At 41.5% G+C, this 23,612-nt stretch overlaps 1 protein-coding gene across 1 annotated transcript in view; it reads right to left on the bottom strand.

Moving 5' to 3' along the window:
- Nucleotides 1-2,469: 2,469 nt before the first annotated feature.
- Nucleotides 2,470-23,612, bottom strand: part of kcnj3a (potassium inwardly rectifying channel subfamily J member 3a) — a 21,977-nt gene continuing 834 nt past the window's right edge. The window contains exons 2-3 of the mRNA XM_030111344.1: nt 22,657-22,873; nt 2,470-4,366 (exon numbers count right to left, since the gene is read on the bottom strand). Coding sequence (XP_029967204.1) covers nt 3,771-4,366; nt 22,657-22,873 — 813 coding nt within the window. The 3' untranslated portion in view covers nt 2,470-3,770. The remainder of the gene's footprint in view (nt 4,367-22,656; nt 22,874-23,612) is intronic.

Genomic DNA, 23,612 nt, shown 5'->3' with positions numbered 1-23,612 from the left:
TTGCAATTGAATAACCATTTTGGTGTTTCCTACTGCAGTCCACCCACATCCTCCAAATGTGCCTGTGTCAATTATTTCATTTAAATGCTATTTATGTGAAGAACCAATAATAAACAATCAAAAAACATATACTAATATATAAATACCAGCTTACATGATAAAGGATGGTTGTTTTCTGGCAATAGAAGTGCCAGTTTAAGGCTGCCTAAAGGGATTTGTGCCCCGTCTCCAAGGAGTGAGAGGATAATGTCATCAGCAGTTTTGATATTCCGATTCATCCCATGGGTTTATTGGAGAGATTCAGAAGAAAAGGTTATCCCGGGATAAAGACAGAATTAACCCAGCTCCTCGTGATACCTACAGTCATGACATTGACTTTATCTTCACAAGTACTTAAACGGTAGCTCATGATGTACTGTACAATCACAACGCATTGCGATGTTTAACAGCAACAAAGGAACGTGAACAGTGATTACACAGAGGCCAATCAAAACAGCGAAATCACCACAAGAAAGGAGTTCTCACAGCGACACTGACTCTATGTCGGAGTGGGATCATCTATCTGACTCAGTCCTTGTCCAGATTTAGAAACAGATCACATCGATTTGCAGGCCTGCATGTGTTGTCAATAAGACAAGAGAAACATCCCAAAATACCATAGAGCAATCTATTGTTGATATATTATCTTTCAGTTTTTTTTTTGGGAAAGAGAAAAAAAAGCTCTGCAGAATGTGGCAGTAAATATAAAAGGATCATCTCAAACATGATTTGCATCTGTGTCCCTCAGATACTCGACAGGGCTGTGGTCCAGTTATCTGCCGCGGCACATGTTCAGTATTAATTCTGCACCAAAATCTGGAATGTTTGCACTTTTTACCAGGGCTGACTGTCTGCAGATCAGATCAAAAATATAAACATACACTGCTCACAAAAAGGAACAGATACTAGGCTTTGGGGTGAAATTTAAGGAAAATGTAAGAAAATCACGCTGCAGTGATATTATATCATGAAAGTAGGGCATTAAAGGTGAATCATGCTATGATTATTTCTTCATCTCAAACAATAAATGCAAATAAAAGTGACAGAAAAATGTCATTGTCTCAATCACTTATCATGTGCCCTTGAGCATCAATCACAGCTTGACAGTGTTGTCTCATGTTGTTGACCGGCTGACTTATTGTGTGCTGAGGCTCGGCTTCCCACTCTCCTTGAAGAACGGCCATCACGCCATAGAGGCGCTGGGGTTCAGAGTTACGAGCCTCAGCACGGCGACTCAGACGATCCCAGAGGTTTTCTATGGGGTTCAGTTTAGGAGAAAGTGCCGGCCGATCCATCTGAGGCACCCCAGTCTGCAGCAGCCGTTCCCTGGTGATTCAGCTTGTTAATGTGGATCAGTTGATTGGTGTCGTCTTGGTCTCACGATGACAAAGTATGAACATGATGAGGAGGACATTTAAATACCAAATCTTATTGAATCAGAAATGTACGTATTGGTGGATTCCTGGATCAAACAGCCAGTGTGAATTTTGCTGTTAAGCTCCCTGTTATAAGAAGCAAGATGTGCAAAAAGTACTGAAACATTAAACAGTTGAACATGTGCTTTCAAAGGTCATATTAATTTCCCCTGTAAATGTTATGGTGCGTTTTACGTCCGTGCTGAAATTTCACCCAAAAGCCAAATATCCCTAAAGTTTTGTGATGAGTGTGAGTGTTCTCTGTTGCTTTTATGAATCCAGTGAGACTCAACGAGAAACTGGACCCTCGAGACAATCTCCAAAAATCTCTGAGTTATTGAAGTAAACATAATTTTAACCAAATTTGAATTAGATATTAATTTTAAATACTCTAACCGTATGCAGGTTTAGCTGCAGAATATAAAACATATTCATGTTTTGAGTATACCTTACAGGGAATATAAATGTAGTTTAGAATTAAACATAAAGAAAATTGACAGAAATACAGTCACTGATGTGGTTGGAGTGCTGTGACCCAGCAATAATTGCACATGTGTTGACATTTGAAGGAGACTGGATATTGCTTGCTAAACATAAAGCTGCAGGTAAGAGCTGGAAACCAGAAAAAAAAACGCTAAATTTTTTCAGCTTGAGGAAAAATCAAAGCCCCGGCACACGTCGGACATCGATCATCGATGGACAGAACCGAGTGTGAACGAGGAATCGGTTTTCTCAAATCACTGCCACATTTCCCAAAATGTCAAAGCAGTCCTTTAATACGGGGGGGCAATCAAAAGCGGTATCATCGGTGGGATTCGATGTGCTTAGCGTCGGGTCGATGTTTATAATATTAAAGTCGATGCAGCTGCGCGGGTCGGCTTTGTTCAGAAAAGGGAGGAGAGCGGCGGGTCCTCCGTCATTCGGGCCCCCTCCTGTAACGAGCATATCGGTAATCATTTATCCCCCTGATTGGGCGAAGCATGCATTACATCTGGTCAAAGTAGCAAGATACTAAACAGGTACGTCAGATCTTTATTCCTGAAGAGATTGGGTATCATACAATGTCTTTGATGCATTTCGAGAAAACCAGATTTTATGGCATGGATTCAGTAAACAGAACGAATGGGGCTGTGGTAGACCCTGTGGCTATATAAAGATTATAGTCATTATAATATTATTGCTTTCATCACAGAGGAGGGATGTTATGGGCCCTTAAAACAAAGGTTATGGTTTTCTTACAGGCCCACCAATTTCTATCCAGTAACACCTAAGTTGAAAATTATAATCGAGCGTCTTTTATGACCACGATAAATCGCCTTTGCGTTGTATACTGGAACAAAGTGGTCGCACAGTACTAAGCTACTGCTCTGAGCAGTTAATTTAAGACAAAATGCCCATAAACGCTTTCTAATATCACAGGGTATTATATTATGATTGTTTTGTGCTTATCAAGTACGAGTATTGAGTCTTTCAACTTAAGTGTTACTTTAATAAGCAAGTGGAAATCACCTATAGCGTTGTGCCCAGTCAGATCGGTCATATGATGCCAATAATGCATTTTTATTTGTTAAAATGCATCATCGGGCAACATATTCTGCATTTGATCATCTAACAAAGTCATAAAATCGGTACATGGTAAAATAGTCTATATATGAAATACCAAAAATACAGTTGTGAACAAACATGAAAATGGAAACAAGGTAATATAGTTAAGGCTAAACATCTTTGTCTATTACCTTTGTATAGCTAAGTCAATAAGAGGAGCATGCAATCAACGTAACATTGCCACGATTTTACATTAAACAACAAAAGCAATCAACTCAAAACAAACGTATGTGCCTTTCGCCACCACAAATTAGAACCATGTAAATGTCGGTTTTTCCCATGATGTAAATCATATGGCTTTGTGCAATTTTTCCACTGTCTGTAAATCCACTAATGAAATTCTTTTGTAAAATAAGATATCAGTAAATGTCATGCCAGAAATTATTGAGATTCTGTTCTACATGCGCTGTTTCTTACATGCCAGATTGTGCTAATTGTACATCATCCTTAAAAAAAGGAGGAGGAGAACAAAAAAAAGGTAAATAAATCTAAATTAAAAATCAGAGGTCTTTCATCGTTTCAGCATGTACACTTACATCCAGAGATAAATGTGCTCAACTCCATCACCCTATGTCATATAAGGTATTTGTGCACAAATCCTACATTTCTTGTATTATAAGAATATTGTCCAATAATAAATTAGGAATAGTACAAGGGTTTCGGGGAGGGGAACCAAAGTGGGATGGCATAAGTTAAAATATGTCGCCCGCTTTATGTAAAGCGATCCGAATTCATCTTTCTAAGTTTAGGCGGCAGGTGTCCGTCCATCCTGCCCCCTCCGCCCCCGGCCAGTCGCTGCAGCTTCGGGGGCAAGTCCGCCACCGACTTACTCATGGGCTCCGTGCTGATCTTGGAGGCCTTGCCGGCCCCCTTGTCGTCGGAGACGCCGGGTACGGAGCTGATCCGCTGCAGCTTCATGGGCAGGTCCCCGAAGCTGTAAGTCATCTCTGAGGTGGTGGAGCTCATCCTCAGCAGCTTCTTGGGCAGGCCGTCCCGCCCCGTGATCTTCTGGAGCTTGGTGGGCAGCTTGGTGGTGCTGTCATTGTCCTCCAGGGTCTCCAGGCAGTCCAGGGAGCTGTTCTTCTCCCCGCTGTTACACAGGGACGGCGCCATGAGGGGCGAGGACAGGAGCAGGGCCTCCTCCTGCTCCTTCACGCTGTACGGCGGGGTGGGCACCTCGAAAGTGGCGTGAAACTGAGAGTAGTCCACCTTGAAGAAGCCTTCCTCCAAGGAGATGACCGGGAAGAAGCGGTGTCCCCACAGAACCTCGTCCTCGGTGTACGACGTCCTCGCTTGGCAGGTCATCCCTGTCGGAGAAAACACAAAAAAAATCACTGAGCTTCAGAAGCTTCGACTAATTGGTTTGCTTTAGATCAATACAGTGGAGGCTAATGTGTAAAGACAAAATGTTAAATGACTCTGCTATTAAACACCAAAGACCTGAATTAATTATTTGCTTGGCAATGTTCCACAGGAATCAGTAATATGGTATTCACCGGGACGATTTTTACATGACAAAGCAAACAAAAACACCTCAGCAAATAAGCATTTTATTGTATTAAAAAGCCGGCCGAGTAAGTGGAAAAAAAAAAAAAAAATGTAATTAATTTTCTGTTCAGTGAATGCTGTGTTTATGAGCAATTGTTTATGAGCAATTTCCAGCACAACCTGAAAAAATAATAATTAAAAGTGTGGCTGTTTGTGCACTAAATATCCAATCATAAAAGGCTCTATTTATTTTGAGTTTACATTTTATGAAGACCTGCCCATGCATTCATCATATATTTATACAATTAAAGAACTATTTTATGGTTTGTTAGTTTTTTTTAAATGTATTTCTTTACTCATTTGCTTTTGAAAAAACATGAATCTCTACATGTTACAGTTCAAGATTTAAAAAAAAAAAAAAAACCAGCTTGGAGTGAAAAACAAGGTCTTCTTCAAATCACCTCTTATGCTACTTAGCAGTTCAGTCCACGCCTTAAGCTAGACTCGTAGCTACAAAAGATAGAGGATTAAGATAATCAAAACTGCCGGAGAGGAGAACTCGCAGAAATAATGGCTCCAGGAAAAAAAGCTTCAGGAGGTCTAGCTTTCACCAAAAGTTCCATCTTTTTTTTTCCTCACACAATGAAATGAATTTAATTTAATCCAATACACACCGACTGTATATATTATCTGCGCTGTAACATTCCTGAGCCGTGACCAATGTGGTGATTTGGTTCAACGGGGGTAAATTCTGTCTATTGAATGTGCGGAGTGTGCTGGGTTTATGTGGCAAGTGACACTAGACTGTCTTACATTTTAGAATAATTGTTCTCTCGCGGTGGGGATTAAATTCCCTGCTTTAAAACTAACCTCCCACCCTCAGAAACTAATTATTGCAATTAGCAAAAAAAAAAAAAAAGCTGGAGTTTTGAATTGAACAACATGAAACGTCGTTTTTCATGCGAACTTATTGGATGCCTGTTAGCGATCACTCGTCGCTGTTATTCATCGGCATCGTATCAAACCGCTCTGCTTATCCATGTCTGCACATTCAGCTGTACATACTTGATTAACTTATCAGCCCAGCGATTGTGATCCTAAACTGGATGAATGGATGGATGGAGGTTTACGTCGCAGTCGGATTTATTCATAGATCGCATCGGCACAGAAATGCATTTTCATGAGAGAGGGCTCACCGGCACACTCCTGCTAAAACGTGTTAAAAAACCCTTTAGGAAATCAGCGACTGCGGTTGGTTATTATCACATGTTTTAATTACTGGCTCGATATTGTTCTGGCATTGACATTTGGGTCCAAACTAAAATAAGCGCTAATTCACAGCGAGACGCTGCGGCTGCTGATTGCGAGGGTGTCATCGTCGAAACGAGAGGCATCTGCGATCCCCCCCCCCCCCCCCCCCCCCCCCCCCCCGATTCCCAAGGTCATAAAATAATTCACTGATAACAGCCCTGTACACAATCACAGATGTGCGAGAGACTGAACATCAAGTGCGTTTAGGGTATTCAAAGTATTACTTCTGCGCTATTGCTTCCAAGTCCCAAAGCCTTCAGGCACATGGAAGTGTGCGGCAGCGAACAAAGTGGGCAAAGCTAATGAGAACTTCAGGGCCAAAGTGATTGAGAGTTAAGCGTGAATACAAATCTCATTGCATAGTGATCCCGTTAAACCGCCCCCGGCCAAAACACGGTCGCCATCAACAAGCCCACATCAATGGATTCGGTGAAAACGATGGCGTGAAATGCTTTCTCTTTAGGTTTTTATACCAGCTGCTTAATCACTTCAAGGAATCCCGCCTGGTTGGGCAGCGCGATCAATGCTGAGCTACTAACTGGATCTCTGTGGTGTGTTTATACTGGACTAAAATATCAATACCAACTTAACTGGTGCGCGATAACAAAAAAAAAAAAGAAAAAAAAGGTGGAACGGAGTGAAGTGAAATTGCCAGAGGCAAAGGGGAGATGTACCGATACACTACAACTTAAATAGCTCCGACTTATCTCTATTAATAATGCTCTATTGGTTGTGCAGATGGCGAAGAAGTTAGTGTGAGATTCGCTGGAGATCCGTGAACCCTGCGGGCCCGAGGCTGAATCCCTGTTCAACCTGTTACACCCTTCCTCTCCTCTCCTCTCCTCTCCTCTCCCGGCATTCTGCCCGCCAAAGAAAAGAAAATCACCTCTGTGATGTGGATCTACTCTTCAAAAACTAACAATGGCCGCCACACTTAATCATTCCCATTAATATACATTTAATTTGCATACATTATTCAAAGACTGATGTCGGAGTCGCGTGTAATTATAGACACGGTTGCATCACATATGTACGATTGTGTTGCTAAAGACCTGCTGTTTTTGCTACGCCCACATTCATATGGCACGCCGTGCAACAGACACGGCAACAGTGGTGAACTGTGGCACCTCGACTTTCAAGCGAGGCTACAGCGCAGCTCGGATCCGAGCACGTCGGATGAACTGAAGCATTTCGACAGTAAGACACACAACCGCTTCAGATCCCGTTACGCCGCGCTCTTAAAGAGCCCCAAAGTGGAGCAGCGTGAAAATCTGACCCGCGGTTTTGATATTTTCGAGCTACTATGTATGATTCTAAAAATAGAAAATCCAGTCGAATGAGAATACCCATATCAGATTGTATGTCGTATTACTGGCAAGCCCTTATGTAACTGGAAAACACACGCCTGCCCAAGACTCAGTGTTTCTATGGAAACAAAACTGTAGGAATGTGTGCATGCGACAGCCATAAACCTCGTTCTCTGCTGAGTCTGGTCAAAAGTAACAGTGACACAACACAAAACAAAAGTCTGTCTATAAGATCATCACAGGGGAAGAGGAAAGAAAAAAAAAGAAGTATCCGAACCGCTTATAGTGGATTTGCCGGGGAGGACAGGGTCAGGCCGCCTGTGTGGCTCCGGAGCCAGACCAAAGTGGTTTTACTGTCACTGAAATGTGACCTCCTGCAACAATAAAACACTCCGCTCAAAGTGCTTTCTTTTTCTTTTGGCCAAGCAAGAAAATAAATCATATATTTTGGTGACGTCTCGTCAGCGGGGCTCACGGCTCAAATGACCACTGTCATCTTTAATAAAGCGCAGAGCAGTTCCTTCCCTCCTCCATCATCTATCACTCTCACAGTACACTGCATTGCTTTACACTCGTGCTGTCTTCACGGCGGTCGCACTGGAAAGCCTGCGAGTGGGAAATGTACACAAAGCAAAAAGGAACATAAACAAACCTTATCAACAAACAGTACTGTGCATTGTGTGCGTGCGTGCGTGCGCTACTGGGAACAACAGCAGGACGTTGCAACCGTCAGAAGAAAAGAAGAAGGAAAACACTCGTGTCTGGGAGCATCCCGGACGTGTTGGGGACATCAGTTAACAAATGAAGAGAGCGAAGCAGGAGGCCCCGAGACGTTCAGATAATCTCCTGTACACCTTATGTAATACTGATAATGTACTGAAATTTAAGGTCATTCTTTGAAGTTGGCAGTGGCCTGAAGGGAAGCAAGCGCGCCACCAAAAGCACACTGGTCCCCGTGTGTCCTCCAGCGAGGCTCCGAACCCCCAGGTTGAGTCAGGAAGAGTAAACCACATGATCGAGAGGAACAGTGTGTTTTCGCTCTGCTGACTGAACGGTATTGATGCATTCAGATGGGAAAGTTTCCATGTGAATATGGTCAAACTGGTGGCTTCTAACTGGGGAAACTGGGAAGCAGATCCGTCAGTTTGGGTGAACCTTACTAACTGTAAATGTCCAGGCCGCAAACAAAACAAAAAAAACTTATTTCCTTCTCATTTTCGAACATACTTACACTAGCTATAACTATAAAATGACTGTAGAAAATGTTAATAGCAAAAAAAAAAAAAAAAAAATGCTAGTTCCTTCATTTAGGGTTGATGTATGTCAAGATGAGCTTGTTTTCCTGCTTTCTAAATGCATACAGCAGGAATAAAGTCGCTGTCGAGGTATGCAACAACCAATAAAGTCACTATTTTTGCCATCCTGAATGTCATAAAGCCAAAAGTGTATTAAAATAGTAAAACACTTTTTACAACCATATTTGAGAGAGGGTGTTGCGCAGTACACCTCAATGAAGACTATCCTGGTCGCTGTGTATATTTTTGATCTGCAAACTGCACAACAAGCTAGTTTTCACAAGAAATGCAGTTTTAAAATAAACACTGCAGTTATCCCACTATTATTACTTTGCTTCTGTCGTTTAATAAATATCATCATCATTGGCTAAATACTATTATGACAGTGGATCACATATCTTATTAGTAAGTTATTCCATTATGGACTTTACTGCATTGACATACGCTAAAATTATTTCACGATTGGCAGGTATTACAGTGTAGGCCATTATTACAATACTGGTTACTACGATGTGGCTGTGCATGTTGTTTGTTATCATCATTTGAACATCCAGACTCGTAACTATCCCAGTTTGCAGATACATGAAAAAGACGCTGGAACATCAGGATTTTATTCCTTTTCCACTTGACCGCCAGGATCTGTACACACTCTAATCTCGGCCATCTTTTCTGCTTGTGGACAAAGAAATGCAGTTTGTGATTTTTGCTTCCTCCTTGTTCCAGTAGAAGAAAGCTGAACATTTTTAATAATATTTTTTCTCATTTGTTATCGTAATAATTGGATGTTATATTCTTTTTTCTATCAGCCCCTGTGTCACTATTATTTTTTTCTGATCTTGTGTATATTTATTCTGTTGTGACAGTGAATGTGAAAACTTGCCAGGTAACAAATCCTAATTAGCCAATTAATCCCATTAGTGAGGAAAGAGAAAAATCAACAAATCCTTGCAGCATTTCTCGTGTTATTTAGCAAAACTACTAATATATACTAACATTTACTGATTTTCATCCATTAATAAGAGGTGAAATTGATCGGGTATTTGAAGATATGACCTGTTTGTTAAAGCTTTCTCAATATACCAATCAGACTTTGCAATACTGGAGGAAGCCTTTATTTAAAAAATAACACTGTATAAAACAAAACAAAGTGGCTAAGAAAAATAAAATGATTCTGATTAATTGTTGACTGAAATCATTCTTTGCAGCCACACTCGCCCGGATTAACACAGTGAGAGCGAATCAACACAACAGCAGCTTCATTCATCGTCCAGGTCAAATAATAATAAAGGGAAACAAGTCAAGTCGCTCTATTAGGAAAAGAGAGGGAGGAGAAACCAAGAGGGGGGGAAACAGCATACGAATCCGTGAGGAGGCGATTCCTCATTCAGCCCATTAGGAGAGAAACTTGTAACTCTGTGGATCTATTACACTTGTAATTTCAGTAAATGGTTATCTGTTCCCCTCCGTGACTCAGTATAGGGAAATATCAAACGTTTTAAATCCTCACTGGAGTGGCCGTTCTCAATGAGGAGTCAAACTGAGGGAGATTGTGCAACACGTCTCTGCGATAAAATCATTTGTAATCATTTTTCTGCTAGTTTTACAAATAGCCTGTATGTTTCATAAAAGAGGAAAAGCATTTTTCTTTTTTTCATCTAGCCTAAAGATTACAGGCTTAAAACCAAACCTTTTTGCTCGCGGTGTAGCGTGAACCGCGAAGCCATACTGCGAGTGTGAATTTGTGAACACATGCATGCTGAAGGCTGCAGAAATCGCGCTCCCTGAGTAGTGGCAGGCTTTTGCCAACATGAGCCTGAGGAGAAACGCCGTGGCACAGAGGAGTTCAGATCTACCAGCAGGTTTCCAGCACCAAAACAAGTCAAGTCAGATTTTTGGATGCAATTAAATTCATACAGAAAATAACAGTAGAAAAACGATGACATGGGTTTTTAACACTTCACTGTAAATGCTATTATGTTGAAAGTACACATATTTTTCTGAAAATGACTTCTTTTTTAATTAGCTACCTTTTTCCTCAGCTTCCCCTCGTGTTTTAGCATACTCTAACTCATTGTTTTAGTTTAATTTTTCTTGTCGGCATCACGTTTAAACACAAAGTGCAGGACAGAACCTGTGAGTGATTATCTGGAGAACGCAGTGAAACATTAAGCAGCTAAAGAGCTTTAGACCTCAAATGACAGTAAATATCAGGCTTAGACTTGCCAGGTGTTCCGAAACATGCACAGAAAAGAAAATTAAAATTCCTCTTTGACTGCTGAAGATCCAGTAACCCTAATGTTAGCTCACAGAATTTTCATTTATTTCATTTATTATTGCATTTAAATACATATGCCTTCGATTTATTTTATCATGCATGCTACCTGATTATTTACAGTATCTTTATTCTTAATAATATAAAGGTACAGAAATTACTTTTGAACAGTCAGGTTATCAAATAAACAATAAATAAATATTGTTACACATCACCCAGTTTAATGAGGTTTAATTTTTTTCAGAAGATTTTTCATATAGTACACAGGTTGTAGGATGTATTATCATTTTTGACCAACCAAAGTCAATCTTAATCCGGCGAAAAGTATAAAATCCCATCAGAAGTTCTCCCGACACTTCTTTGTGAGAGCTGGGCTCACCAGATATGCAATATTCATGTGACAGCATGAATGGCATTAGAATAATCCTCTGCTGAATCCACAAATTCAAGACAGATACAAAAACGCTTCTCATTAAACCAACATTTCAGCGAGGCGTGAACCTGGAATTCTGGAAAACAACATTTTGCTCATCAGTGTTTGCAAATAAGCTACAGTTTGATCTCTCTAAGCAAAAGCGATGATTCGCAGTGAAGTCTCCAGGTGTATTTTTTTTAAATTTAATGAGATGAAACACAGTTTGGGAGTCTGACATGCTCCGACACTCGATCCACACTGTATGGCACACCGAACAGTCTGCGGACTTATTCTATTGTGGACTAAAAAAGCAAAGAAGCAGGAAGTTGTGTCAAGAATAAACTTTGAGATTTAGATGCCCAAAAGCCATCTCAGCTTGGGGCTCTAAATAAACACACTCCTCTTGATAAGACAGAGCGAGCTGCTCCTCTGGTCTAACAAAGTGAAACGGAGTGACAGCACAGATAAAATGGGTTCTTTGGTGGCTGGAATTGAAAAGCACTGTAAACTCAGAGGCAGCCTGCCAGTGCTTCTTGATAGTAGGTGAAACACACACACACACACACATGCATGCACACACACAGACACACACACACACAAGTGGTATTCACAGACTCGGCTGTCTGTGAGGAACTGATCCAGGTTAAAGAAGCTGCGGGATCATATCCATTTGGGTGCCCGGCTCAGTCGGATTCTCAGTTACAGATCTGCTCCTGACACACTGAGGACGGAGCACGGCGGTGGCACAAACCTATTTATTTCAGCTCCATCAAGTCATCCAGGAGGAGGCTCCATCTAGATTTTCCCGATAAATAAATCAGAGCCATTGTATGATTAAACAACCCACGGGCAACAAGCAAATGACGCTCCAAATTCACAGCTATGTGGAAACGAAGGCTTATTTAAATGACGTCTGCAAGATGAACTCTGAGGAAAGGGAGGAGGGTGTCAGAAAGTCCTTTGCAACCTCATATTCAGTGAGAAAATCACAAATAAACTCCTTATTCTTAGCTAACTCCCTGTCTGGCTCTCCCTTTCACTCACTCAGTCACGCTCGCACGCACACGCACACGCACACACACACACACACACACACACAGCAGAGTCCACTGACAGTCTATCACGGCTGCGAAAACAGCTCAAGTGTTATGTATGAGAAAAATGCTAGCAAAAACAAGCATGAGAATCTAGATGTTACATACACACAGCGCCGCCGCGCAGCGCCGTCCAAGATTCAGCCTCTTATCTGAGCGCCGGTTTCATTGTCGGGCGCTGGCCGGAGCCAAGGCTATCTGCAAAAATGACTCGGCTGCAACGCCGAATTACCAGGACGAGGCATGTCGACTAATTCCAGACAACTGTCCGGCTCCTCATGGGAGCAGCTCTGCCATTGTTTTCCTTCGAGGTGTTTTGTTAGAGCGGCGTCAAAGGTGCTGCGCAGGTTTGATAATGGAAGTAGGGGGACGACGGGTGCAGAGCAGCAGAAAGTTCGCTTCAGGTCTGAATGAGTTCAGTTTATTACAACTGATGTTCAAATCTTTTTATTAAAAAAAAAAAAAAAAAAAAAAAATCCCAAAGGGAGAAGAGAACTTGTATCTTTAGTAGAATTTTTTTAAAGTCTAATTTTAAACAGATACTGCTATTGTGGCCACAAGTCCTCATGATCTGTTTCTATGGTGACCACCATTAAGTGGTAAAGTGTAGAAAAATCCAGAAGCATTCAGTGACCTGTTTTTCACAGTTTGACTTGTCAAAGATGGAAATCAGTCCCCCCACCTCCCCTTATTAAACACTTTATTAGCGTGTAATCGGCGGGCGAAGGTGGCTTCCAGTTGCTTTTGCGTCGCGGAGATTTCATTCCCGCTCCTCGCACGACGACGACGACGAGCGGCGAGAACATGAAGGGAGATGATGGAGGGAAAAAGGCAGGGGAAGTGCACGGCTGTGGGGGAGGGGAGCGCCTGGATGCTGAGGCAATTGCTTGAGTGTGGAGGCTGTTGGAAAGGGAAGGAAGGAGAGGGAAACGGAGCAGGGCTGCCAACCATCTCCACACAAGGTGGGGTGTCGGGCAGGCTAGAGGAACATATGGCTGTGGGCCATTAACGCAGCCGGGAGAGCACATATTACCAAGTGAAGGCTGCGCTGAATACTGTCGTTAAGGGAATCAGTTGAGCAAAATGCCAATCAATGGATTTCCTTCAGGCCAAACAACCCTTATTGGTCATATAGAGAAAAATCATTCTAGGTATGTGTCCACACTGACTGGGAGCATGAAAAATGTGTCCTCATTGTGCTGCATGTTGAGTGCAAAAATGATCAGGAAATCGTTTTCTTTCCACAAAACAGACGGACCGAGTGAAAGCTCTTATATCTCGTATTGATCACAGCTGTTAGATCTCCTCCTTCATGAAACGGAGCTGCAGCTGACCATAAAAGGAGTTTCAACCCCTGAGTGTCTCAAATTTGGACAGTGTTTGGCTATTGTCTTTTTGTTTTTTGTTTTTTTCCCAAGCAGATCATTCCGGTAAACTCAAGTTTGTCTGAGCGACGATAAAAGAAAGAGACGTCCCAGAGGAAGGCCTTGCGAGGAGAACAACATGTTCATGCGGCTCTGTGTTAAGGCGTCGGGATTGATTCGGCTGCACTTCAGGGACAGTCAAAGCTCCGCCAATCAATGCCGCCAGTGACCAACACTGGAGGTGCACCGCAGCCTTCTTCAGGCCGATAACCTCTTTAACAGGTGCGCACGACATTATTGCGGCCGTGGCCATCCAGCGCTCTCCTGGAGACCTCCCCCTCTGTCATTACCGGAGTCGAGGTGAGGTCCTCGGCTTGTCCTCCTAATCACCAAAGAGGGCGTTCTTCTCAAGGCATTAAAGGCGCGTCCTCAAAGACGACGACAACTGAGACCTGCGCAATTATTTCTAATCCTGTATAACATGGCAGGGGTAAAAAAAACCAAAAAAAAAACACAACACTGGTTCTTTCTTCAAGCAGTTGCATCCCAGGTCTGCAACAATTCTTCCTCAACGAGTGATTTATTGCTATCCAACAGGGACTTGACAAATCCCTAAAGACACAATTACCGTGCTCCCCCTTGGGAAGCCAGCAGGTTCATCTGAGAGGGATAATGAATCCGGGATGTCATAGCCGGTTTGGTGCAATGCCCATTATGTGGAGTTCATCCCCAGTGCAATTACTGTATGTACAGCACACATAAGAGTTAAAACTCGAGCAAGTAATCTTTGAAAAGCCCTGTTTGTTTTCGTGAGATTAGAAAAGCTAATTTGGTTGTTACTTGATACAACATCCACGCAAATCTAAGCTCCCTGCGAGCAGAGCCGGTCTTTAAATCTATAGTGGATTCCTTCAAAACATAAACAAAAACAGCCTTCACAAGGAAACGTAATGAATTTACAGCAACAAGGCTTGGCAAGATGACCAAAATGAAAATATATCTGGATGAAAACAGGCTGGAGAAAACAACCTGAAGGATGTTTTTGAAGTAGTGTTAAGAGGTGCTCTGGTCTAGTCTACAAAATCAGTTGATCTGGTTCCTGTTTGTCAGTTTCATGAATGGTGTGTTTTAGTATTTTTGCATGGTGATTGTTAAGTGACATAGCATGAAATCTATAAAGATATCAACACTATTTCCATTTTCTTTTTGCAATTATTCTGCTGCCTATAACAAATCCTCTTTCAACAGGATTCTTAAATCTACTCAAGCATGAAAAATGCAGAATATAATTCATAATTTGCCATCTTCAGGGCCTTTTAAACAAGTACTTGACAACAAAACACTTTAATACATCAGGAATCATTTTCTTTAGTAAAAATACTTACATTGCCAATGTGAGAATTCCAAATTTCAAGATAATCACACAATGTCAGTACACAAATTGCTCACGCTAATTATAAAGGTTTTTTAAAAAACAGAAACTAACCGATGTTAACAACCTAAGCAGCTAACTGCAGTATTCGGTCTTGCAGTACCAGCTTATACCACTAGATGGTACAGTGAGTCACTCTTGCTGACCACCTGCATTAAGACCATGAACAGAAGCAGCAGCCACAAATTCTGACACTGGAAAAAAATGGCTGCAAGTAATTCACAACAACAAAAAACAAACTGCTAAAACAGTGATGGAGCAGTGAATCACTGATGACACCAAGTGCACAAAATTACCACTTAAATTTAAGATTTAAGTTGCACTTTTGTGGCACTTTGGAACTCTTTCGAGAATTTCTCTGTGGGATTAATTAAGTCTTTCTACTATTCTATTTTTAGGCAACACTAATGCTAAACAGTAACTAACTATTGTTTTTGAAAATGTCATTGTATTGAGCCGTAATTTAACCAGTAGTTTATGCCAACTGGCAAAAAGGAACAAAGACTTCCTATAAGATGCACTGAGATAAAAAGAGGCAGAACCAAGAATTAATCAAGTAAGAATAATTGATACTTGAGAAATTGTAATAGATACAAATCTAAGGCTTGTCGTTGTGACACTGATAAAATGTAAAGATACATAAGTGCACCTTTTAAATACTGTATTGTGATTCTGAGTTTATGAGCGCTGCCACCAGTTCGTCACACTAAACATTATCTATGTATGTTCCTCTGAATTATTCAAGGCACCAAGGCAGGTAGTCGAGGAACACACTGTTAATAAGGTGAAATGAACATGTGGCATGAAGCGCATTTTAACGAGAGAACAGCGAGGTGTCCACCCCACGGCTCATCGCCTCAGTGGGAACGGTGGCTTCTCTCCTGAGCCCTCACCCTGAGTACATTAGCTTTTTTTCTTATTGGAAACTCCAGCTCTCACCTGAGCGGTGGATTTACCTTCCCCTCTGAACCCGCTCTCACACCCTGACCCACGGGGGCCGGAGGAAGGGGCGCGACGCCGAGGCGAGACGCCGAGCTCTCACGAGCGTTAATGGCTGGAAATGAATTACGGCCGGCTCACATCCCGGCTTCACTTGCGCCTGTGTTTACCATAAGCTCTGAAGATAATGACGTCAGGTGACCCCCAGGCCCCCAGAGCTGCGACCTCTCCACCTCGTGAATGAAACCATCAGGACAGAACACTCTCAATTTTCATTTCAATTACTGCTGCTGATGAAAAAACACCGATCGAGCCCTGACACTGACTTCAGTGCTAATCAGTAGCAATAAATGTTTCCAATTAATTATACTGGCTGACTCTACTACCAGTCTACATCAGAGTAATAACTCAATTCAAGTCTAATTCAATTGTGTACACAGTACACTTTATTTGTATTAATTTCAAAAATAAACTCGCTCAAGCTATGACGATAGTGTTATAACAAATATAACTTATCAGGTCTTTACGTACTATTTGCCTAAACTCAGTGGCCCACTCGCTTTACGCTTGACTCTTTAATTACAGATTCATACATTTCGTCATGAATTTTAATGATCCGTCTCTGTGCATAAATGCAAATCTAAACATTTGCTACAGCTACTCTTAGCACTGAAAGATCAGCCCAAACACAGACTTAATTTGAAAGACACACTGCGCAGTTTCATGTATTTGGCAAACAGGTAGGCACTTCATTATTCAAAGCTGTTTTCTCCAATAACACACTACATTATGCACACGAAAACACATGAATAAACATTAATAGCTGATCTTGTCTATATGCAGCCACCCCTGCCACCTACACACATTTTAAAATGAGGAGATAGCTGGGATATTCTATTTTTTTTTTTTATTCTATAACAGTAATTCATAAGAAAGCCTTGCAGCAGTATGAAGAAGAGGGGGCTGAGGGAATTATTTGAAAACAATCAAAATCAATGCATGACTTAATCGAAGGAAGGAGAGTGTTTTTGATGTTTTACCCATCATTTCCTCATAATAACGCCAAGAGACGCGACGTGGCTTTGGTGCACAACGCGCGGATTGTTAGTTCGTTCAGTCGGCGCAATGTGTTTGCCGGCGGTTCGAATGTGCCGAGCCACCGGAAGAGCGAAACAAAGTCTGACTGAAAAGTCACTGAGCAAATACAGAAAGGATCAATGAATTTCGGCTCAGCCGAGTGTTTCATGAAGCAACTTTTGTTCGTGTAAATCAACCCAAAGCCTGGCAACCGTAGCTTGAAAACATCCCCGAACGTGACTTCTTTGCGGCGGTTTGTAAATCTCACAGCGAGCGTTGCGATCGCACGCCGCGCATTTGCATGAGAGCCGCATCGCTCTGAACAGATAAAGGGTTTATTACTGACGATACACTTTCTTGCTCGTGAATCACTGCTTTTCATATCTGATGAGTGAATTTAAAAAAAAAAAAAACACTTTTGAGAGACTGTAAAGATTTTAATGTTGTGCTTCGCACCATGTCAGACCAGAAAACACACTAAACAGACTTTCAGGGGCAAATTAATGTGCTGACAGATTTTCTTTCAGTTCTGTAATGAAATGAGCTTCACATCAAATAAACCATCAGCTCGCTTATCTTTTTTTTTTTTTTTTTTTGGCTTATTATGTCTGTAATGTGAAAAGTGCACGTTCTGAAATTACATACGTGCGTATTGGATCTTCAGAAAATAGACGGGATGGCATTCAGACAGCACTGTTGTGTAAATCATGAAATTAATTTAGTTGCAATACACTGATTAGTTTTCATGGCTGGAAGAACCTAAACGTCTGCTACTGGCAGCTACAGTTTATTTTGGGCTCTCAAGAATCAGCTCCACTAATGAACAGATTGCCTCTGGCTTGGTATTTAAGCTTTCATAGTGTTGAGCAGCTCTGCTGGTGTTAATGGGACACTTATCTAAACTTCTGATATATTTTCAGGCTGCATGTAGCAGTTCTGGATCGGCCGGCGAGTCAAAGACAGGTCATCCTTCATTCCGCCGCTTCAACGGTGAAAATGACCCAAAATGATAAAATTATATTAGTGCTTCATAGTTTGATGTACTGATGCTGCTGGGGATCTTTCCACACACACACAAAAAAAAAAACAATATCTTTAAAATTAATGAATCCTGATCTGTTTGTTTACTGGAAATAATTTGTAATAATCAAGAGTGCGTATCAATTTTAAGGATTTGCATTTTGTGATCTGCTCATGGTTGGGTTTTCACTCAGTTTGAACATGACTTTGATTTCTGGTTTCCTGTCAGTGGAACTATCTCGATGTCTCTTTTGCTTCAAGTTACTTTATAATCTTTGGTTTTAGCGCTTATCTCTGAATGCGACTGCTGGGATCCAGATATGAGAAGAGGATGAGCTTTACCAGTTAAATGCATTTTAACAACAATCAAGCGCTTCTGTTTAAAACACTAAAATGTTTTTTAATTTGACTATGAGGACAGGAACAACTATTGAATGTGTCAAAATGTCCATCCAGAGGTGAACAGTTGAATTAATTCACCCAGAAATATAATTTAAAAAAAGAGCAATTTATTTCTTATGAGTAGGATTGAATTATGAGATAAAACCTGGAGCTTTGTACAAAATATAAAGCTTGTATGCTGCTAAAATAAGGATTCTAATCTTCATAAAACCCAGGAGGCCTGAAGAAGAATCACCTTTAATCATGAGAACATGGACAATGGAGTTACTTCAACAGGTAATCAATTACCTTTTAAAAGCCCGACTAAGGCTGAAGAACTGAGAAGGAACTGAAAAACTGACGTGACACGGACCCAACTGACAGACGCTGAGCTAAAACTTCCGTAAAGTTTTTGGCTTTTTGCTCCGTTTGAAGAGAAACTGCATACCTCAGCATTAAACCAACACGACTGCTGCGAGTGCACTAAACACGGCCATAAAGGGCCTGCAAAGCACATGCTGTAGAACAAACGCATACAGGGGAGAGCAATCTAATCAAGCAGTCCGCCGGTGGACTTTTTGGTAGGAAGTCATCTCAAACCGATTTCGGATGTCTCAGATGAAAGAGCGGCAGCTCGCAGTCACAGCAACGAAACCGACAGAAATGCAGCGAAAAGAAGTCGGTTTGCAGATTCTCCCTCTCTTTCCGCACCAAACTTTTCCCTGCACATGAATGCTACTACAACAACTGCTCTATTGTTGGCTTGCTTCATTGATTTATTTATTTCCCCTGTAGGCTGTGTAGGTAGATTACAAAAAAAAAAAAAAAAAAACAGTTATTCCAGTATTTTGGAATATTTTTCAGTTACATGTAGTCAAACTAACTTCGATCCAAGTTTCTGAAATCCACAATCACATGGTGAACACAAAAATTGATCAATTCTATTTATTTTTACATTTATAGCCAATAAAACAGATTTTTCATTACTTTTTTCTGATGAAAAAAAATTAAAAAAATGATCCAGAAAAGTGTCAAACGCTAACAGATTTCTTGGTTGCACTCATGAAAACTTGCAGCTGTTGAGTGTCACAGATGTACTGAAACCAGTAATGAGAAGAATCCATCAGTCGCTCTGGGTGTTCGTGTAATTCTGCATGTTATACAATACATCAAGAATGTGAGTGTGGAACAATGAAGATAATTTGCCTGTGGCGGTCCAGGCAGATAAGCAGTTTCTATTCATACATATGATATTTTAAAGGAGTAATATCAGGATTATAAAAGAGCTAATTGTTGTCATTATATCCAGCATATTGCAGTGTTTTATAAATCAGCGAATAGAGATGTGTTACAATAGGTTTATTGTCAAACGTAGAGAGTAATAATGATATTAGTCCATGCTTGAATGAAGAGACTGGGGAGTCATCCCATGTAGACGAGAGCATATATTTCATCACAGCTCTAAAAGAACCACTTGTGTTTATTCGGAGTTGGATTTTAGCACCACAGAGAGACATCCAGTGTCGAGGTAGCAATCATCACTTGTTATTCACTCTGGATGGAATAAATTCCTCCGTCTTGATCCAAACACCTGTCAGACTCGCAGCGCTCAAATAACGCAGAAGTAACTCGGGCTGGTATTATTGTGCTGAGATCCACATCAGCAAATTAGCGTGGAGGATGGAGCGCTCACGCACGGAAGCCGACACACACATTTTACTCTGTAAACAGCCAAGACTGTTAAAGCCCCTGTCGGGGAATGATGCGGTGTGTGTTGCACATATTGATTGCGACTGTGTGAGACATTACTCTTGTTAGCGCTGTTAACTCATCGAAAAGTCGTTGCGACGGGCTTCTCGTTAGTGCCCCCCCCCCCACCCAGTTCTTTAGCCAACAGGTACAGTAAATTAACTGCAACGTGACGTAAAGCCGATTTACTCAGAGGAACTCGGCATCAACGCGCAGATGTGCTGGAAACTTCACTGAATAGCACAAAAGCCACAGCTGGTTCGACTCCAGAAGAGAATCTGCTGCTGCCAGACATCCTACAAGTCTCTTCTTGGAAGGTGCTCCACGTCGAGGTGGTGATCAAAAAGACCCCGGGCTCCATTTCAAAACCAACACGGATAAGCTCACGCTCTTTTACTCAGTGTGGAGGTTGAAGCTGAGCTCCTCTAAATTTTGTTCGCGCTCTTGCTTTCTTCTCCGGTGCGTGCGGAGAACCAGCCCAACAGTTTTGGGTGATCTTGGGCAATGAAAGGTCACTGTGTCAAAAAGCGTGTCCTGTTGTGACTGTTATTCTGTCCCTGGAAGGCCGTGGAGGCAGCGGCGAGGAGAGGACGCTTTCAGCTCGCAGAGGAGAGACGATGTGGACTTCTGTTACGGACACTGTGTTCACACATTTTAAAATTAAATATAAAAAAAAGGAGACTTTAAAAAATAGATGTGGGTAGTTGGGCAGTTTTTCACTTGTAAACACCGGCTCTCATAAATATTTCATCTTATTCTTTCCCTCCTGTATCACCTGGGCTGGCCATTGCTCCACAGTACAGTAACGCCTCCGTGTTGCTTTTCATGTTTCAGCGGAGCTCCTCCCTAATTCCGGCTGATGTTGTCAACACAGACATTTCATTTCATGGCCAGCATCACAGATTTGCATGATTTTTCACTGAAATTGTGCTATGATTCCCATACCATAGGAATATAAAAAAAAAACCTAAGTTTAGGTGCAGTGCTGCAATCCTGAATACTCAAGGAGAGGTTGCCATGGAAACAGAGTTACATTGGCCAGAAATGAAAGCGTCTGAGGATTTAGACTTTCACTGTACATCAATTTTTAACTATAGATTGTTTCTACATCAGCCTTCCTGCCAACTTCACATAAACACAACAGCCCCTCAAAGAAGACGCCCCTGTGAAGTGCAAATGTGAGCATCCCGATCGCAAAAACCCACAGAGCCAAGAGTGACATGATGACACATGCTCCTGCGAGACGGTAATCCTAAAAATATCTGCTAATCCGAAAACGATAAGTCAGTGTTCCCCCCTGTAACCTCCATGCAAACAGGCGGGTTTGTGCCTATTGATTGAACATACAGCAAACATAAAATTATTCAGGCAATTAATTAAAATAAAACATGTAAAACTGAGACTACTGGATGATCCCAATTGAAAATGACGGTGACAGAAACTGTTCCGATACTGTACAGATGCCACATACTGTGATAAATTACCATAATTTAATAATGCGCTCTTAAAACATGTCAACTCTCTTGGAAATGAAACTGCATAAATGCTGCATGCTTTGCAGCCACAGGGTCACGAGTCAAATCTCAGCAGCCGTTAAAACCGCAAAAGAAAAATTACTATCATAATTATGTATAAGGAAACGAAGGTCCTGGCTAATTACCGACTGCAGTGTAAGTCTGTAAACCTCCCTGTCACGTCTCCATATGCTGTTTTTCTCTGAGGCAGGCCGTTACAATAGCTCCTCTGTTCAGTCTGCAACACTGGAGGAACTCTCCCTGCACCACTATATCAAGTGTGTCAAATAAACGCTCGAATTTAAAATGACCACAGTGGAGAATTTTACTTGGGGCATTGCTCATCTTGTGGAAATGGAATTCCCTAATTCCAAAGGGACCTTAGAAAGCAAATTATTACACCCTGTGAGAACAGCAGCCATGAGGTAAGTGCGGTTCGGGCACAAAGACGGAGGAATGGCATTAGTTTCACACGAGAAAGAGCAGAAAATCTGTATAAATATATATCCTAACTGTGACGAGGTGAAGTTTAAGTGTTCAACTCTCATATGTCATTCCAAACCCTCCCGAACTCCTCCACAAGAGATTAAACGCACAATGGGAAACTTCTTTCACCTTGTGTTCGCAACGCAAAATTAATCAGATCCAATTTATAAATGCCAGCCTCCTTCTGTTATTAGCAGCTTTGTGTGTTTGCCTCAGTGATATTAATCAATGAAATGCAATCAAGGGATCAATACTGAGTCCTTTAGGACATCAGCTATGAAAAAAAAGAAAAAAAAAACTCAATATCGTAAAATTTGTTGTGGAATTATGCTCTCGTCATAAAAAACTAGATATACACATCTGGCTTGGCTCCGAGCCTGGAGGAAAAACAGAGCAGATTCTCTCCCTTTAACCCGGCCAGCCCATCAAGCAGGAGCGCCCGTCGTCACTCACCTGTGGTCTCCACTATTCCTTCAAGTATCACCACAATCTCAAACTGCTCTGTTTGCATGGACCTCTGGGAGAGGTCGTAGAAGGGGCTCTTGGTGTCAATCACATGGCAGATCGTGAGTGGTGAGACGAGAAAGAGCTGGTCTGCCCCGGTGCTGAAGCCCACGTCCAGCTCCAGCTGATCCAGCGGAAGAAACTCGCCTTCGGGCGTCTGACGAGACTGGAGGAGCATGCAGAAAGAGACAGAGACGGAGATGTTTAGGAGGGGAGGGGAGGGGAGCAAGATGCATTTTTCTTCCTCTGCTTATCAGGAGCATTTGTGTGTGATTCTCACACTTTATATGCAATCATCAGTCTATCATTAAAAAAAATGACTGTAATTCTCTTAAATTAAGTGTAAAGACAGTTACAGTGGAAGAACATATATCTCAGTAATGTGTATATTTGTGACTGTTTCTTCTTTTACAAAAAAAACCAAAACAAATCATTTAGTTTGAATGGTTGAACAATTGTGGTAAAATCTGCCTCACACTCACCTGACGTGTCAGAAGACAGAAATAACGCAAAAGAGGAAGGTTGGCTTTAATGAAAAGCAGCCATGAAAATCTTCCAATGTCTGTAAGATTCATGCAATACTTTTATCTTATCCCTGCATCTGAGAATGGTGAATCTTCACCAAGGTGCATTATTAATGTCTAAAAGTTGTGGGCTGGGTGAAAAGGAAGTCCACAGACGAGGCTCTTCTTCCCACACATCACCAAACTGGAACACATAGCCATCTTGTCATTTTTAGGTTTAAAACAGTTTTAAGAAATGCAGTCTGGAACATTATGGTCTGCATGAACCATGAGGCTTCCTAGATTACTTGGTGGATATTTATTCAAGATATATTGCATTTTTGCCTTCTCTGTGATATTTGTCACCATTGCATCCACATCACATTTGGAATTTTTCAGAAT

This window comes from Salarias fasciatus, chromosome 16 (genome assembly GCF_902148845.1).
Source record: "Salarias fasciatus chromosome 16, fSalaFa1.1, whole genome shotgun sequence".
In the NCBI taxonomy this organism is placed as follows: domain Eukaryota; kingdom Metazoa; phylum Chordata; class Actinopteri; order Blenniiformes; family Blenniidae; genus Salarias; species Salarias fasciatus.
The sequence above is the reverse complement of the archived record's forward strand: the minus strand, read 5'-3'. Positions and strand labels throughout refer to the sequence as shown.